Genomic DNA, 18,108 nt, shown 5'->3' with positions numbered 1-18,108 from the left:
TTCCACTTCATCGTCGGCTCACCGGTACTCGTCGCGTTTCGAGACCTAAATCGCTGGCGTTTCGCGCAACTGCGTCAAGATATCTTCGCCCGAAATTCGACTCAGGCGGTTTGCAATATCTCGTGCCATCTCTTCAACGGCACTGTCGGGGTTATCGAGCACTTCGGCGAGCCACGATAGGGTTCGCGGCAGCAGCGGCGGCAGATACGCCTCGTCCAGCGTTTCGATGAGGACGCGCACCAGGCGCACCCGTAAGCGCAAGGCTGCCGCTGCCGACGAAGCCGGCACTCGACGAACCTCAGGCATGACCAGAATGAGACGTCCGAGGCGCACCAGCGGCGAAGACGTGCCGGACGTCGTCGACACTGTTGTGACTCGCTGGGACAGGCCGCTGCGCGCCAGCGCCGCTACCAGACGCTCTAGGGCAGTGGCTGCCACCGGCGATGCCATGTGCGCCTCGGACAGCCACTGGGCGAGGATATCCAGACATGTTTCGCATTGCGAGCTCGATAGTTGCGCACACGATGGTGTCGCTGCTTCGAGGCACACCGCAAGCGTCTCGAGCGCTGCAACTCGTACCTCAGCCGCCTCGCTGGGCGTCGGGTCTGGTGTCGCCGCACCAGCCGCGTCCAGCTGAGCGTGTTCCGCAATCGTATCCCAGACGAGTTCGACATACTCCTGGAAGCGACTACCGAGACGCGATGCGAACTTTGTTATAAGTTTGAACCAGACGATGCGTCGCCAATGAGACGCGCGACGCATGTGCGCTCTTCCAAGAGGTGCTGCTTCATCAGGGTCACTACCGATAGTACTACTACTACTAGTGCTGCTGCTGCTGCTGCTGCTGCTTCGTTGTCGTTTTGTCGGACGCGCTGGGCGCTCGCTAGCGATATCTCCGCCCGCGCTGTCCTCATCCGCTGCGAACGACTGGCACCAGAGCAAGCTGCGGTAGAGGATCTCGCCACAAGCCGGGTGTGGCAGCACCAGCACCATGGTAACCAACGCTTCCATACAATGCGTCTCGAGCTGCTCGAGCTGCTCGCTTATGGACGGCTCTGTTTCGCGTCCTGCATAGAATGCTTTCATCATGATGCGTTCACGACTTTCCAGACCTCGCCAGATCACAGCTAAAATTTGCTCGGAAGAGCGCTGGACCAAAGTTGAATCCCAGCTCGAAAGCGCCGCTGTTAAACTCTGGAACGGTTCCGTGTGCATCATTTTCCAGCCGCTCAAACATGCCAGGTGCTGCGTTTCCGCTTTCAGCGCTTCCAGGATCGACATCGGTGGAGCCGCTTCAACCAGCAGCGAACGCATCGCTGCCGCCTCCCGATCGTCGGGAAAGCTTTCCGACATGCTCGCCCAAAGCTGGCGGATGTACGGCGCTGATACGAACTCGGGAAGCGTCTCCAGGAGCGCTTGCACAACAGGCGGTGCTGGCCAGTGCGCCAACACGCGCGGCAAATGCGGTACCATTTTGTGCCCAAACGTCCGAACAGCGCATGCGACACAAACAGGATCCGCATGTGCGGCCAGCAGCGGCAACATACCCGGCCCCAGCGTCCGCGTATACGGATGCTCGAGCCAGCGCCGCACCAGCACAGGATCAGCGTTTTGTTCCAGCAAGAGCCGGCCGAGCACCCGTAACGTCTCCTGCAGCTCCCGACGTTGGTGATGCTGTTTGCGCGGTACATCCGCCCGCGCCACGCGTACCAGATGCTCCACCAGAATCGCCATGACGACTGGCTGTGCGCGTTTCTCAAGCGCTTCACGAATGCGCGTCAAGGGCCATACTTGCGTCACCAGGTGTTGCACAAGCGCTACTGGCAAATGCCGCGTCTCTAAAAAGCTCAATATATCTTCGGTGCTGTCATTTCCGAAGACGCGCCCCATATCCAGATACTCAGGCAGACGCTGGAGTACCGCCGGCGCAATCCCGGACGCTTCCGAGAGCAGCCGGCGCACGTGCCTCGGCGCACAAGCCGCCGCATCCTGCAACAGCTGTAGCCATAAGCGATCCATCGCAGTTGCGGATACCGGCGATGTTGCTGTTGTTGTTGTTGTTGTTGACGACGACGACGACGACGACGACAATGACGAGCGATGCTCGGACAGCGTCGCATCGCCTCGCCGAGCTGCCCCCGGAGCGTGCACAGGCGCCAGCGTACCAGCGCGTATGCGCCGCGCATCACGAAGCGCCCGAAACACCGGCTCTAGCGCAGCCTCATCCTGCCCAATGACCTCCCTAAACAGATCGCGCACTGCATCCAAAGGCAGATCGCGACTCGCGGTCAAGCATACCACGTTCCACATCGCGTGCACAGCGTCCCCGCTCCGAAGGCTCTGCGCATAACACACCAGGCCCCTGACAACCGTCACCCGATACGCAGGCCGTTCCGATGCAGGGAGCCATTCATGGTGCTGGCAGAGAGCTCCCAGGAGCGCCTCCAGGAGCTCGCCGTGGAGCCCCGATCCACGCGTGCCCGCATCGTGCAGGCACTGGATCAGGAGGCGCGCTGCGTGTCGCCGCCATCGCTGGTGATCACCCTGCGGCACATGCGTGCATGTCGATGCTTTGTTGGCGTTCAGCAGTGCTGCCACGTGGCGCGCTTGGAGCGCTGCACGCGCTGTTCCATCTCTGAGCGCCACGCACAGCACACAGCTGAGGCGATTCGTATCGAGCGTCCCGCTGCATGCCAGGTCGAACTGTTCTTGAATGAACCTCATCCATGGGTCTGAATCGGAGCGTGTCGCTGTTGTTGGTGTTGTCGATACGTGTTCATTGGATGCAGCAGGAGGCTCTGGTTTCCAGTCAAGACGTCCGAGGTCGATAGCCTCCAGTAACCACAAGCTCTTCTGGTTGTCTGCGTGGAAGGCACTGCTTTGGAGCAGGTCCACTAACCATGAGCGTGGTACAACGAGCGTGAACGCTGGCTGCTCCGTTGGTCCGGTGGCGAGCCAGCGGCAGGCCGCGATCAGCGCTGTGATAAGCGGGCGCGACAACGGTGCTTGGGGTATGCTTGCGTCCGTCGCCCGCTCCTGCAAGGCGTCGAGGAGCGCTCGGATGACTGCGAGACCCGTCGACGCCTTGGATACTGCCCACAACGGTTCAACCACGCACCAGTCGGAATCGTCGAGCGGTTTCAGTAGTCGTATACAGGTCGCAACCAGTTGAGCAGTGTGGCGGTCCAGGAGGTGCTCTCGATGATCGTTTTCGGGATGCTCGTGCACGATCTGGTGCAGCAAGCGCCGCGTTTGTTGCCGCAACTGGGCCGACCAGGTTGCATCCGTTGCGCAGGCTCTGAATAAATGCTCCAAGAGTGCAGTTGTACCAGCGACACCCAGGTTTGCAGAGCACGTGTCCAGCAGTGCGAGCGCAGCGGGCACATCGACCGGCTCAATCGCTCCGACTGCGAGCCAGCGCGCCGCCTGTACACCAGCGTTGGCCAAAAACTCGAGCACTTGTTCGCGGTAAGTGTCAAGCTGCAGGGCATAGCACACCGCCTCGCATTCCATGGGACTCGATTGCGTCGCCAGCCAAATGAACGTTTCCGCCAGCACGGTGATGGCACTCGGGTGCGGCGCACGAGCCAGTACCGAAGCAATCGCCTCTAGAATCCGCTGAACATGAGGCATAACCAACATTGGATCCGTGATCGGCTTTGTCTGTGCAAGTCGATCGTTGAGGGTGTGCAGTATCCGCGACACGGGCGCTAGCCAATGGACAGCGGCAAGTCGATGCACAATGCTCGCCAGGAAACGCCAAATGGTCACCTCATCGAGCAAGTCAGCGCCTGTGCGAAGCCATTCGAGTAGCAAAGTACATGCGGTAACGCCGTTCTCATCCTCATTCATCGTCAAGTCGACGAGCTGCTCCAGAAGCGCAGTGAAAGCCTCGGCGCCTCTGGAGCGTCCAAAGCGTTCGCCTAGACGCCTGAACCACATTTCAGCCGGCTCTGCCCGGCGTGCAGCTCGCTCGGCATTCGTCTCGGGGGCTAGTTTCCAGTGTGCACAGAGTTGTTCAAACGCTGCCTCCCAGACAATGACGCCCTCGGCCAATCCACGGCTATGAATTTCATCGGCTTCCTTTGGCGAGGCACTCATTCCGTGGCGATACCGACTCGCCAGTCGGTAGCATCGCACGAGCGCTCGTACAGGGCACGCCCCTACAGCGCGCAGATACAGAAGCATCGCGCGCGGTAGGAGGGATTCGAGTGCTGGAGCACCCACCCGCACCAGTTGATCTCGCAACCATAATACGTCACCACAAGTAGCGTCATCAGGTGCGCAGAGAGCTCGCTGCACATCATCCTCGAAGCCGTTCGGCTGTTGGAGCAGCTCCAGGATGATGGGAAGCGCCTGCTCCTGTACTGCAGATGGCGCCTGGCTGAGCGCATGGAGGGTCCGAGTACGCACTCGGGGATCCGGATGCTGCAGGCTTCGAAGCGGGCTGCTCGCCGCAATGCAGCGTTCGCACAGCAGGGTCCACGACCTGGCCCTGCCGCGAAAACGACGCTCATGAGCGTAGAGCGCTTCCCAGAACGTAACCGGATCGACATGCGCTACCAGCGGGCGCAATATGCGTTGAGATCTATCGAGCGCTGCGACCTCGCTGGGTACCTGTCGACGACGAAGCGAGTGCGGCGCAGTAGAGGTATCCTCTGGAGGCGCCTCCGCCCCGATGCCTGCGGAAACGACTCTTGCGCCGGATGCTGCGTCGGCTGCTGAGGCGTCTCCAGGCTCCACCGTTGCCCTCGTCAGGGCAGACGCTGATGGTGCACGCGTCCCCGGGAGCATCCCAGCAGGCTGCGCTCTATGCTTGGCGTCCAGTGACCCCGAAGGCGTCGCTGCAAGCGTCGAAGATGCCGTTTCAGTCGTCGGTGCTGCAGACCGGAAGCGTTCCCGATCAGCGTCCGAATCACTTGGTGGATGGGTCGTGGTGCGACCTCCCCGCTTGCACGACACCTTGGATAATAACACTTCCGGACCATGTGACGTTGTTTCATGCCATTCAGCAGGAGCTTGCATCTCGGTTGCGCTGCATGGAGAGCCAGGAGTCTCCAAGTTCGCATTCGCATGATCTGCAGATAGTGAAGCCCGCGTCTCAGTGCTTGCGTCCATCATCCTTTGTGACCGCATCATCTGCGCATCTGCTGCAGAATGCACCTTAGTGGCATCAGCTGACTCCGATGCCACTGTCGCGTCGAAAAGTTCCAACAGGCGCCCGATCAAAGCGCTACATCCCGAAGGGGATGGAGGCAAGCGTGCAACCAGTTGGTGCCAGCAATCATCATCAGCGTCCTGCTGGTGCCAGCAGTATTCCAACAGCGCTAAACTGTAAGCCGTGCGCAAAGACTCCGTTTCTGACGCATCCAAGGCTCCCAGCACCCTATACCATTCATCTGTGCAACTGGAGAGCGTCTCCAGGCACTCATGTGGAAACGGCTGGTGCGGAGACCCGGCATAGAGGTTGGCCAGTACAAGGGTGAGTCTTCGACACCAGGCTGGGTCCCCGGAATACCATGTCCGCGTGCGCACATAAAGTCGCAGCAGCGCTCGTACAGTCGCCGAAAATACATCGCTGCGGACTGCGGCACCGACGGCACGATAGGCTGCGACCAGCATCCCTAATGCAGCATACCAGAACGCTTGCCACAGATGCTTGTCGCGCTCTGCTGCCTGTCCAACACGAGATAGGCTCAAGGTAACCAAGCGAATGACGCTTCCGGCTCGTAGCGGATGTTTGGCTACCAGCGTGCTGCCATAGCAGAGAAGCAGTCGATGCCAGCCCTCGGCCGAAACGCGTGCACGCACGAGCGCTTCTGCGGTGTCCAGGAGAAACGGCACGAACCAGTTGAGTTCGCTGCTCTGTTCTACTAGGTGGTCCAAGGAGTGTACTCGCTCTAGCCAGTGCCAGCGCACTTTTGCTACACCATGCTGCGCTAGGTGCAAGGCCGCAACGAGCCGCTCAAATGCCTCCGTCCCAATATAGGGCAGGGCGGCGACCACCAGCGACGCGGGGTCCAGTGCTCCTGCTGAGTGCGCACGAAGCAGCCATTCAACGCACTTTTGTCCAGGTCTCGTGGTAAAATACGGCACCAAGAGGTAACAGAAGTGTTGAATGAGCTGTTGGGTCTCCGCGTTCGCTGCTGCTGACTCTTGGCCGCGATCGAGTGCTGGAAGTGCTGTCGCTCCCTCGATAACGTAGCGGTGGTGAAACAGGTCGCTGTCGAGAAATGATGCAAACCGCTGGTCGAACTTGATGAGCTGTTCGAGTCCATTGCGAGCGAGCGCAGCCAACTCGGACCAGGAGACTCGGGAGGCAATAGTTTCGTCAGGAAACAGCACCGTACAGCGACTCGCTCCGAGGATGCGATGTGCCTCTTCTCGTTCGCGAATGATTCGTAGTTGTTCCTGCAGCCGACTCATGTTCCAAGTGACCGCAGAGATTCGTGATGAATACGATATAATCGATAGGGCACCTGAACAAGCCTCACTTGGATACCCCGTCGGGAAAGTAACCTCCTCACTCGTATCACGATGCTTGATCGAGTCCAATGAACCGGCACAGTACCCAAACAAGCCTCACTTGGATACCCCGTCGGGAAAGTAACCTCCTCACTCGTATCACGATGCTTGATCGAGTCCAATGAACACGTACAGTACCCAAACAAGCCTCACTTGGATACCCCGCCGGGAAAGTAACCTCCTCACTCGTATCACGATGCTTGATCGAGTCCAATGAACCGGCACAGTACCCAAACAAGCCTCACTTGGATACCCCGTCGGGAAAGTAACCTCCTTCCTCTTATCACGATGCTTGATCGAGTCCAATGAACACGTACAGTACCCAAACAAGCCTCACTTGGATACCCCGTCGGGAAAGTAACCTCCTCACTCGTATCACGATGCTTGATCGAGTCCAATGAACCGGCACAGTACCCAAACAAGCCTCACTTGGATACCCCGTCGGGAAAGTAACCTCCTCACTCGTATCACGATGCTTGATCGAGTCCAATGAACACGTACAGTACCCAAACAAGCCTCACTTGGATACCCCGTCGGGAAAGTAACCTCCTTCCTCTTATCACGATGCTTGATCGAGTCCAATGAACCGGCACAGTACCCAAACAGGCCTCACTTGGATACCCCGTCGGGAAAGTAACCTCCTTCCTCTTATCACGTCTCTTAAGGGCTATCGCTGCGACGTCCGTCGCCTATAATGCGGACGCCGGCGGCGATACAACGGCTCTACGTCGTCAGCAAGGCGTCGTTGCCGGCACACTCAGCGTCTCTTGTTAGGGTTCTGGTTAGTCGGGGACGCTTTTAGACCGGATTGCAAGTGCAGACGACAGTGCCGAGTGAACGGTGTTTCTGTCTGGAAGTGTACAACGCTCTCGCCGGACGTCGCTTGAACGCGGGCGCCTTTGGTGAAAGGCTCAGCTGTCAACGAGGCGCACCCTGTACTCATTCGTTTAGCGGTTGTGGAGCAGCTCCTCGAGTCTCCGGATTTTCGCGCCTTACAGTGACCAGCACCCAAACCGCGCTCACAGTACACGGTGTGTGGACTGCGTAGCACGTTGTTTTTTTTTGCGGCGATACCTTCGCCTGGTGACATACCAGGACTAGCGTCTAACGCGGCTACCGCTACCCGAGCCAGCAGCGACTCTCCGGGACGCGTGCTGTGAGTGTCCGCGTTGGAAACGGTTGGTAGCTCTTGTTCTTGATGCGAGCGTTTGCAGAGTGGCTCGGGAACGGTGCTGCTGATGCGGCAGCGTCGGTGGTATTCCACTCGGAAGAGCGTCGGCTGCTCTTTAACTGCAGCGAAGGCACCCAGCGACTCTGCATTGAGTATAAAGTGCGATTGGGAAAACTGTCCCATGTTTTTCTCAGTAGACTGGATGCCGACACCTGCGCCGGATTCCTGGGTCTGATGCTTTCCCTGGCGGATGCCGGGCATGCAGGGTTGACGATGTTCGCACCGCGGGGACTAGAGAAAACCCTCTCCACGGCGAAGCGCTTTGCCAGTAGACCCCAGTATCCGCTGCATGTTCACGAACTGGGCGAGGACGAGCCTTCAGATCCGCTCGTTCAGAATCCCTTGTTTGCCGTGTATGCGTTGCCTTGGCTTGTCGATGAACAGCTGCAGCGCTCACTGGCCACCCAAAAGGATCAAGTGAAACGACACTGCGGGGAACGACGAGATGAGGAGGTTCCGGAAGCCCTATCCTCGTCGTCGAAGAACGAAGTCGCTGAGCGAATTTTCGTAACATATGCAGTACGCGTCGCTGACCAGAAGGGTCGTTTTGTGACCGAGCGTGCAGCAGCCTTGGGGATTCCTCGGGGGCCGCTCTACGGTCGACTTCAGAGAGGCGAGTCCATTGAAGTGGAGCAACCTGATGGAACCCGCCGAACAGTGCATCCAACTGACGTTATGGAACCTTCGAGTCCGGGACCACTCCTCGTGATGCTCTGTGCCTCCTCCCCGGACCTGGTATCACAGATGCAGGCACCCAGCGGTCGTCAACGTCTCAAGCAATGGTTTCAGCGGCTTGCTGCATCGACGCCAACGCACAGACAAAAACGACCAGTATGCGTCTTTCATTTCCTCTGTGCGGAAGTGTTCAGCGATCCTCAATATCAGGAGTGGGCTCTGGACGTGTTCGGTGCGGACGCGTACCACTCAGTGGCCTGTGAATCGTTCAGTAACCAGCGTATCACCTTCCGGGGCCAAGCGGCAATGCTCGAACGACTCAAATTCGTAGACTGGAACTGGTTTCTCGAGCCGTGGACGGCCCCAGCGGATCCACGAGCCCGTACTACGTCGGCACTGCCTGCGACATGGCAGCTTGCGCAGCCGCTCCTGCGTTTCAACGCTGCCCCGCGAACAACACTTGGTTGGGCGTTACCCGAATCGCACGCTGCTGCAAACCATGGATGGTCGAGGTTGAACGTTCCCCGAGAGCCGGATACCCTCAAGCGAACGTCAAGCAACAACGATTCCAAGACGTATTCCGTGTTGTTTCTGGGAACCGGCAGCGCACTTCCCAGTCGATATCGTAATGTGAGCGCGATTCTCGTGGATCTCGTGGATCATGCACTCTTCCTTGACGCCGGTGAAGGCACTTTTGGTCAACTGGTTCGAGCTGTCGGGCTTGATACTGCCAAGGCGATGCTGTTGCACCGCGTGCGTTGCATATGGATATCTCATATGCATGCCGATCATCATCTGGGCGTTGGTTCGTTGGTCGCGTTACGGACGCGACTAGCGAGGGAACTTCCGCAATCTGAGCGACTCGGAACAGCGATGATGCCGCTGATGGTGCTCGGACCACGACTGCTGGGACGTTGGCTGGAGGCATTGGCGGAGCTCGAGCCCATGTCGTACATTTTTCTGGATAATGCTGCGTTGCTGCAATCGGATACGTCTCCATTGAGTGAGTATTTCCCACAGACGCTGGGTATCCATCTGAGGACGCTGCCGGTGGATCACTGCCCTGAGGCGTACGGTCTGGTCTTGGAGAGCGCGCTTGCAGCCGGTTGGGATCAGAACGGCTCTAAGGAGCAGCAAGCGCTTCCTGTGCCAACAAGCGCACCAAGTACGGCGCGGAGTAGCGATAACGCTGCAGCTGCTGCTTCGTGGAAGCTCGTCTATTCCGGGGATACGCTGCCGTATGATGCGGGTCTCATTGCAGCTGCACGAGGAGCGACACTAGTGATTCACGAAGCAACCTTCGAGGACGGCAAGGAAGCGGAAGCATTGTTGCGCAAGCACTCTACCATTGGCCAAGCTCTGGGTACCATTGAGAGCATGCAGCCACAGCGAGCAGTATTGACCCACTTTTCGCAGCGCTATCCAAAGCTGCCGCTGATATCGAGTGCAGAGACTCAGCAGCGGTTGAAGGCGAATTCTTGTCTCCTGGCCTGGGACCTGATGCGTCTGCCTTGGTTTTCGAAGGACGGCGAACAGGCGGGAAGCAGGACCCTGACGACGACACCGCCGGCAGTCGCGAACAGCGACGTTGTGTCCCTGTTCCTGCAGAGGCTGCTGACGGAGTTTGCATCCGAGTTCGAGGAGCCGCTGGAGATTGCTGATTCCGAATTAGACGCTGAGTTGGCGAGTTCAGAGGGCTGAGCACCACCACCACCACCACCACCACCACCACCCCAAGCGGTGCCAGTATTCCAATAGCAACGCTCCGGTACGAAGCGATGACCTTTCCCCGAATCCGGCAGATTGGTTTGAGCTGTGCAATGGATATCAGGGGGTGCTTCCCTTCAGATCAAAAATGGTATGATAGATGAATATGAATGGAAGATTCGGGAAGGCCTGAGTGAAAAGTCGGCCGGGAACACCACAGTGGTTGTTCGAGCCTACACACTGCACTGGAAACTGGGCAGGTCGCAACTGGACCTCAAATAGGGCAGTTTTCACGTATCCCTGGATCAAAAAGACCACGTTATCGCCTAGGTGATGCGCGCACTCTGGAGGTTTCGTGCTCTATTTAACGAGAGCAGCGCGCTGCTTGCATCGCACCGAAGGAAAACGACGCTTCCTGGTGTATCAGGCGGCATCTCACCGGGTAAACCGTTCCATCGTCGAATGCGAGGCATCAACTACCGCCTTGTGTGTATACGCTTTACACTTGTCGGGAAGGGAAGCGATTTTTTTCTGGTGTATTTCAGGGACGGCGGTCTCGAGTCCGGAGCATGCGACTGGTGTCGATACTGGCACCTGTCAGCAGCTGCCGCGAGATGCTGAGAAAGCGTCCACGCAAGTCATGCGGGCAGGCAACGCTTCCGTAACCTTCCGCGAGCATCAATCATGGAATGCTGCTTAAATAAATACATCCAATTGTCTGCAGGAGGACGGAGGTAGAGCACGGTAATCCCCTGCGCGAAACAGGCCCGAAGCAGCATCGTAGCCAGGTCGTCCGCAGAGCCCTCGATATTATCACACATGCCATTGTTGTTGTTGTTACAGCTGTACACAGCGTGCAGTGCATCATCCATGACAACGAGCGCGGGTCGTTGATAGAGCACGCGAGCAACGCTGAGCTGAACCCGTGCGACTCGTGATAACTGCTGGTGCCAATGGATGTTGCTTTCCAGGTCTCCGGTGCAGCGGAGCTGGGTTGCGAGTCCCAGTTGTGCAAGCGCGTTCCACATAGGTTCCGGATCTGCTGGTGCTGTGTGGCTCCCAGCCAGGCATTGGCCCAGGTTTCCAGCACAGCCGTATCCCAGGTATTCGGATCGTCGAAAAGCGACACGATCGGGGTGCAATCCTGACGCCTCATTCAGGAACAGTGCACTGCGAGGGAGCTGCAAACAGTACGGGCGCTGATCAGCGGTCACTTGGAACTACCAGTTACCGCGGAGCGCTCGCACCAAGGCGCTCTTGCCAGCACCGCTCGGTGCCTCGATGAGCGTGTGCTCACCACGATGTACATGTAGAGTCAGGTCTCTGAGGAGAAGCCGTTCGCTTCCGGGTATCGACAGATGGACGTGCTCGAGTCGAAGCAGGTAGGATTGCGAAGCTTCGGGAGTCGGCCGGGCGCTGCCTCCTACGCGACGCGTCGCGTGTGCACCAGGCGGCAGAGCGAAAGCACCCGGTTCGCCTGCAGAGCATGAGCGCGCATGTCGGTGCATAGCTGCAGAAGACCGACAAGCGAGCCCAGCAGCTGCAAAAGCTCCGCGATAAACTGCGAGGTCCAGCGCATGAGCTCCTCCTTAGCACCCGAAGCGATCCCATGCTCGTCGATGTCGCTGGAAGCGCGCTTCAAGACGACAACAACGGCGGCAGCGTACGCCAACCACGCACTACCGTACCCCGTGATGTGTTGCATGAAAACCAGAGGGAGACGCGACAGCCCAAGTTGACGCATCCCACGGCAGCACGCGTCTACATGCGTTTCCAGGGCCAGTAACGCATCACAGCCGCAGCTGTGCAGGGCGTGTGTCTCCGCCTGCTCCACCAGCGTCATGTACTCTGTTCGCAGGGCAGTTTCCGCCGCATCCAGCTGAACATTGACGCGCTCTACCCGAAACGCTAGTAACCAGATTAGCGTATAGGAGCCGAGCACGAATCCGAGACCCAACAGCAGCGGTAGAAGCGGCAGACGCTGATACGTCCGTGCAAACTGCCAGAACACGGTGCCGGCATTCTCCACGAGACCGCCAGCGCCGCCTGTACCTCCGGATACGAGGGAAATCAGGTCCACGCTGAGCATACGAAGACTCGATGTGGTTACTTGTTCGTACAATTGGCAGCAGGCTCGCTCCGACGCAATCCTCATCAGCGGAAAGCGACCCCGATGCAGCCCAGTCGTCAATGGACGCGTTGCTTCCCTGTGCTCGTCGGACGACGACTGCGACACCTCCGCCGTAATCCTCGCTGGTGCAACCAGGATGCTATGGAGCTTTTCTGAGAGCGCCCTACGCCAGCGAATCGCGATAAACTCGTTCAAGGCAGCACGAAGGATACGCCAGACGCTGAGGCAGAGCGACAGCACCAGTAGATGCCGCAGCTCATCCTGCATGCGTTGTACATCGCGAGACCAAAGCACCGCAGAAAGAACCGCTGTTTGCACTACGAGCCGATGCGACAGCCACAGCGAAACGACAACTGTCAACGGGAGCGCCAGGAAGCAGAGCACCCGGTCTGTTCGCTTTGCCAGACAGAGGCTGATGACGTTGAGCAGGTCGCTCCACTGCTGCGAGCGGCGTGCTGCTTCCTTGCACGTCTCTTGCGTACGATCGCTGGTTATGGAGGGCGTACGTTGTCGATCAGGCTGGGTGTCGCTTCCAGTACTCGGTGTGGCACTGCTTCTGACAAGGGTCGACTGCGGAGACGCGATCCGCACAGTCGCTTCGGACTTGCGTCTATTGGAACGCCTTGTGGTCCTCGACATGGCTTTTGCTTTCACAGTGTATCCCGGTTCAGGAAGGACAGACGTTTAATGAACGTGCATTCGTGTCCCCTGAAACCTAGACGTTCCAGTCCCGTTGCACCAGCACCAGCACCAGCACCAGCACCAGCACCACTGTTGGCATACCCGTTGCACGCCTCGTCGATGGAGCTGCAGCGTTCGTTGATATACAAGGTATTGGCTTTCGTAAAACGTTCGCAGCGCTCGTTGCGGGTGCACTCGGAACACTAACACTTTAGCACTGAAATAACGTTTATCACCATTCAATCATAACTGTGCAGGCACTCAACCACAAAGTTGAAGGAGGTCCCGCGGGTGGCCTCTATCAGCGAGTCGCAGACGACGCCTCTCGTGTGTCGTTCTCTGAGCAGCGCGCTAGGCGGAAGCGCTCGCCGAGTCGTGCCTGGTGTTCAAGGTACGCTTCTACTGGAACACCCGATCGTGTCGAGGGAGTATAGCTCCTTGCTCAGCTAGGTTGCACTGCATGTCTCGACAGCGTCAAACTGAGCGAGTGCTCGCCACCGACCTCAGCCTGTTGGCGAGTCGCTGCCTAGCCGATCCGGCCGCCTACCAGGAAGTGTTTACAGCTCAACGCCAACAGTTTGAAACGCTTGCAGCACTTGTGGCCCTGGAGCCTGGCGCTCGCCATGATCGCTTCACCAAGTTGGTCGCTTTCCTGGCCACGGTTGCGGGAGCGTACCCGAACGCGTGTCGAGCGGTTGCTGAGTTTCTCGTTCAGTTCCTCACGGAACGGGCAGCGACGCTTCATGCAGCGCTCCGCTATGAACTGGTGCAAGCAGTCACCCGGTTTCGAAACCGAAAAGGTGAAACATTTCTGACGGCTACGGCGGCAGTCGACCTCTACGTGGCCTTACTGCGCTTCCAAGACAAGACACTTCGGCGACTTGTGCTTGGGCAAGTTCTCGCGGAGCTGCGACGGTCGCAGCGTAACCAGCGTCCATTGCATGAGAAAATCAAGACTAGACTTTTACAGGTCTGTCAACGGGTGCTACCGGAGGCAGATGCATCGATGGCAAAATCGCTCTTGCGTCTCTTTTATCGAGCGTATGGCCTTGGGCTGTGGCAGTCCGACGCAAGACTCATTCAGCTTGTCGCAGATACGTGCTTTCATTCGAACACTAGCGTAGCAGCACAGGCTTGTCGCTTTCTTTTGGAGACGGATGCAGCCGGTCGATCCAGTGCTGACGACAGCGACAGCGCTGCGGAATCGACATCGGCGGACGACGAGGCACCCTCGGAGAAACAACAGGCAGTTCAGAGTCGAGCGTGCAAGTCCGTAGCAAGCGCCGATGACGGTATGCTCCGGATGTTGAATACACGCTTCAAGCGGACGCAGAAGAAATCAAGTCGACGGAAACAACGCTTTCAGCGTGAACTGCGACGAGCGCTCCGCAACACCGCGGAGGACGGGGCGTCACCGGGGGCTTCCTCATTCCCACCGATGAATACCCGACGAGGGAATCCCGGGTCCGATGCACCTGCTCTGACCCTGTTGTACGACCCGCAGCGTTTCATCGAGCGTCTGTTGCATCGACTGGGAGCACGTCAGGAAAAATTTGAGTTTAGAATGTTGATCTTGCAGTTGGCCTGTCGCTGCAGTGGCGCGTGCCGCCAGTGCGTACCCCTGTTGTATACGGCACTCCAGCGTTACCTGATGCCATCTCAGCAGCATGTGACGCGTGTTTTAGCGATGCTGGTGGATGCAGTACATGCGGATGTGCCTGCCGAGCTGGTTACGCCCCTGCTCCGACATCTGGCGCATTACTTTGTGAGCGATCGTCGTACAGATGAAGTCGTTGCGATCGGTTTGAATACGATCCGGGAGTTGTGTGCTCGTGTACCAGACGCCATGGACTCGATTCTGCTCCAGGATCTGGTGCAGTACCGAAAATCACGTGATCGGGGCATCATGATGGCTGCTCGTGGCGTTCTCCAGCTCTATCGGCGGGTGTTGCCAGCGTTGCTGCCTCGACGCGAACGGGGCCGGCCCGTGGCAGCGGCGAATGCAGCGTCTAGTGCAGATAGCCGGCATCGCACTGCATCTGTGGTTGCCACGGAAGACGACAGTGATGCTGCCACAGAGTTGTCCTGGACGGAATTGAAGGATGCTGCACGCTCAGAGCATCGTGCAGATGTGAGTGTACCTGGAGACCTCGAGTACGACTCGACAAGCGATCAGGAGTACGACTCGATGTCACCAGATTCGTTGGCAAGTGACGCATTTTCGGATGAGGCTTCTTCCGAGCAGACGAATGGGTTGTCCTTGTCGTCGTCTTCGCCTGTGACTGATCGCTGCAGCTTGTATCCGATGGGGCATACGCTGCCGCCAGCATCGTTAGAAACTGCAGTAGGTGTTCAGTCGGCGGACGGCAGGAGTCCAGCGGATGCAGAAGCGCGCAACACCGCGCTGATGGATCCTTGTGGAACCCTGCCGCATGCTCGTATGCCGCATTCGCCTGAAGACGATGACGATGATGACGATGATGATATACCCCAGGCAGATGGTGGCAATATTGCGATGACGGATCGGGAAGCACTGAGATCATGCAGCACCAAAGAGGATCGTGCGCTCGCCAATGCGGCCTTCATGCAGAGCGCTGTTGTGCGCTTTGAAGAGCCATTCTGTCCGGCGAGTCCCCAGCGCTTGGAATCCGCGTTTAAGCGCCGGCGTCGGAGTCTGGAAGAGCGCCTCGCATCTGTGCAGCGTGGTCGTCTTGACCGACCACGTTACTCCGGAGATCCTCATCGACATCACAAGAAGGTTGGCGGTCTCTCAAATGCAGAGAAGGCGAAACGGAAGCCCATGGCCATGTTGCGTCCGAAAATCTTCCGGCAAAAACGAAATCGTGGTCGCAAGTCGCGGAAGAGATCGTAGATACGGTGTCTCGTCTGCGTACGCTCGTGCTACACCAACGCCGTACATGGTAAACGAGTCCTCGCTGCCGTACATAGAGACAAGGGCGCACAACGCAAGCAGCAATTGGCTCTGAGCGATTGCTATAGATGCGTTCAGGACTACAATGATGCATCCCGTGTACCGGAGCGCGCTGTACTGGTGCCGAAGAAGCGCGTGAAACAGAGCCAAATGCACGAGATGATATACTGAAAGCTGACCGAATGTCGGCAGGTGATACAATCCAAGGAGAGCATCTTGCTACGCAGTGATTCCACGAGCAAGCGTGCGCGCCCGCACACGGTCCCCATCGGAACTTGAACGCCTTGATCCACGTCCGGAAAAATGTCGGGCTTCCGGAGCGTCCGGCGATTTTTTTTCGAGCGAAGTTTCGCGTGAATCGTTTACTGCTCAGAGCGGGCGCTGTGCTGAAACGCTGAAGACTTGCGATGGAGAGAACCTGGTGGCCAGGTGAGAGCGCCTTTGATTCCGGCCTGGAGCAAGCTGCTGGTACGGTACATTTGACGATCCCACAAAGGCCGGAGCGTCGTCTATATCTATATCCCAGAACGATTTCCATGCGCAATTACTGCAAACCAATGGTAAAGCATGATTCGAAATTACTGAGCATAGATACCGGAATGCCTTGTATACCTCGAGCGTTTCGCCCAGCCGTATTTTTCGCTCCGGATCACGCAATCGAGCCATCAGAACTCTTTCCGAAAAGGCTCGAGCCTGAGTTTCTTCCTCAGCTCTGTGAGTGACATTTGCCAGTACCGCTCGAAGTACACTCCCAGGAGATTTTCACATGAGCGAGCATTCCGTTCGACCCAAGGCACATAGTCCCGGAACAGGGCCGCCCGCTGCCTCGCGGTAAGACGGAATGTCCCGAACGTTGCTCCAAGTACGGCCATTGGCAAGCCCATTTGCAGCGCTTCAAAGTACTTTAGAGCCACCTCTCCGGTCAACGTGGGCGTGAGGTTCGTTACCACGTGGAAAATGTCATGGATATCCCTGTAACGCTGGACTATGTAAGCTAGATCGGGATCGGAGATGAAAGAAGCCTCTGCTCGCTCACTTGAGTTGAAACTGTGCTTTTTTAAGAACGCATAGTACGCACCTCCAAGGGTCTCAGGCGGGAGCAGAGCAACCGCTGCCAGAGTCTCCGCGGTGATCTGTGGCCTCTCTTTTAAAATAGAGCGACCCTCTTCGGTTTTCTGAAGCTCCTTTAAGTGACCACGGAGAACGCTTTCGGTGCCAGGCAAGATTTCCCCGACAGTGGCAACCAAATCTGCGCGGACTGGGTTTCTCAGTACGAAAGCGCCCGCAGCACCTGCGAGGAAAAGTCTTCCGGCTTTGCTCAGGGCGTGTTGCATACGACCACTGGAGCAGCTGCGCAGTCCGAGTGGCGTCGACGAGCGCGGAAGCTGAAGGCTCGCTTCGCAGGCAACTGGGAGCTGGCGTTCCCAGAACAAGTATAGTTATAATTAGAGCAGTGAATTCAGGAACACCTGATCTGGCAAGCCCTTTTAGGTTTTGTTTGTTTTTCTCGCAGATACGTAAGAGCACAGGACGGCTCAGATACGTGGAGCGTAGTCGCGATGAGATGTCGACATGTCCTTGTTCGATTGCGACAAGCTAGATCTTAATTAGACATATCCTGGATGCTGTGGTCAGCAGGCGCATGGACCATGCATCTCGTCGTCCATATCCGCAAGGTTTTGCGGCAAAGATAGAGCTTTCAAACGGTGTTTGAAGGGCTACTTTCTCATCACACCATCCGAATACATACGTTCTCAACGAAAAACTATGCAACAAATCACATGATGTGTTGTTTCCGTGCCGTTCATGCGAACGGCGATGAAGCGACGCGTATGGGCGAGGAAAAGCGCACGCAACCCCCGTCGAAGGGTTTTGCGGCCATCGACGTCCCTCTAGATCAAGACAAACAAGTCAAATGGCTGAACAGGAAGCGCATGAATCCGTTCGAGTTTTCCACGAAATGGTACGATCGGGGAGTCAGCGTGATGGACGCCAACGGGCATGCCAATAAGTGGAATGGCGGTTTGGGGGCCCATTCCGAAGCGCTGACCACAGCACGGAGCAGTGTAGCGAGCGTTACGCACTTCATTCCCAGAGTGCGTGAGCGCCAACGTCGCTCATGCGAACGTTATCTGGCAGGAGTACATAATATCGCGCTAGCGACACCGACGGCAACAGTTACATGGAGGCAAGAGGCGTGCAGTCGCCAACTTGTTCAATGATGTT

At 57.6% G+C, this 18,108-nt stretch overlaps 5 protein-coding genes across 5 annotated transcripts; 2 read left to right on the top strand and 3 right to left on the bottom strand.

The window, feature by feature from the left end:
• Positions 1 to 45: 45 nt before the first annotated feature.
• Positions 46 to 6,426, bottom strand: CYME_CMO193C (hypothetical protein; the record flags this gene model as incomplete). The annotated part of the gene is made up of 1 exon (XM_005537528.1): positions 46 to 6,426. One exon carries the CDS (start codon positions 6,424 to 6,426, stop codon positions 46 to 48), a length of 6,381 nt encoding a protein of 2,126 aa, XP_005537585.1.
• A 1,297-nt stretch (positions 6,427 to 7,723) lies between these two features.
• CYME_CMO192C (hypothetical protein, conserved) lies at positions 7,724 to 10,132 on the top strand (the record flags this gene model as incomplete). Its single annotated transcript, XM_005537527.1, has 1 exon — positions 7,724 to 10,132. The coding sequence occupies one exon, from the start codon at positions 7,724 to 7,726 to the stop codon at positions 10,130 to 10,132; it is 2,409 nt and encodes an 802-aa protein (XP_005537584.1).
• A 1,226-nt stretch (positions 10,133 to 11,358) lies between these two features.
• On the bottom strand, positions 11,359 to 11,646 carry CYME_CMO191C (hypothetical protein; the record flags this gene model as incomplete). The annotated part of the gene is made up of 1 exon (XM_005537526.1): positions 11,359 to 11,646. The coding sequence occupies one exon, from the start codon at positions 11,644 to 11,646 to the stop codon at positions 11,359 to 11,361; it is 288 nt and encodes a 95-aa protein (XP_005537583.1).
• Positions 11,647 to 13,410: 1,764 nt separating this feature from the next.
• Positions 13,411 to 15,822, top strand: CYME_CMO190C (hypothetical protein, conserved; the record flags this gene model as incomplete). The annotated part of the gene is made up of 1 exon (XM_005537525.1): positions 13,411 to 15,822. One exon carries the CDS (start codon positions 13,411 to 13,413, stop codon positions 15,820 to 15,822), a length of 2,412 nt encoding a protein of 803 aa, XP_005537582.1.
• A 725-nt stretch (positions 15,823 to 16,547) lies between these two features.
• On the bottom strand, positions 16,548 to 17,216 carry CYME_CMO189C (similar to ubiquinone biosynthesis protein COQ4; the record flags this gene model as incomplete). Its single annotated transcript, XM_005537524.1, has 1 exon — positions 16,548 to 17,216. One exon carries the CDS (start codon positions 17,214 to 17,216, stop codon positions 16,548 to 16,550), a length of 669 nt encoding a protein of 222 aa, XP_005537581.1.
• Positions 17,217 to 18,108: the final 892 nt, after the last annotated feature.

The sequence above is a fragment of the Cyanidioschyzon merolae genome, chromosome 15 (genome assembly GCF_000091205.1).
Source record: "Cyanidioschyzon merolae strain 10D DNA, chromosome 15, complete genome".
Taxonomy (NCBI): Eukaryota; Rhodophyta; class Bangiophyceae; order Cyanidiales; family Cyanidiaceae; genus Cyanidioschyzon; species Cyanidioschyzon merolae.
Note: the sequence above shows the minus strand (reverse complement) of the source record. Positions and strands in the feature narration are given on the sequence as shown.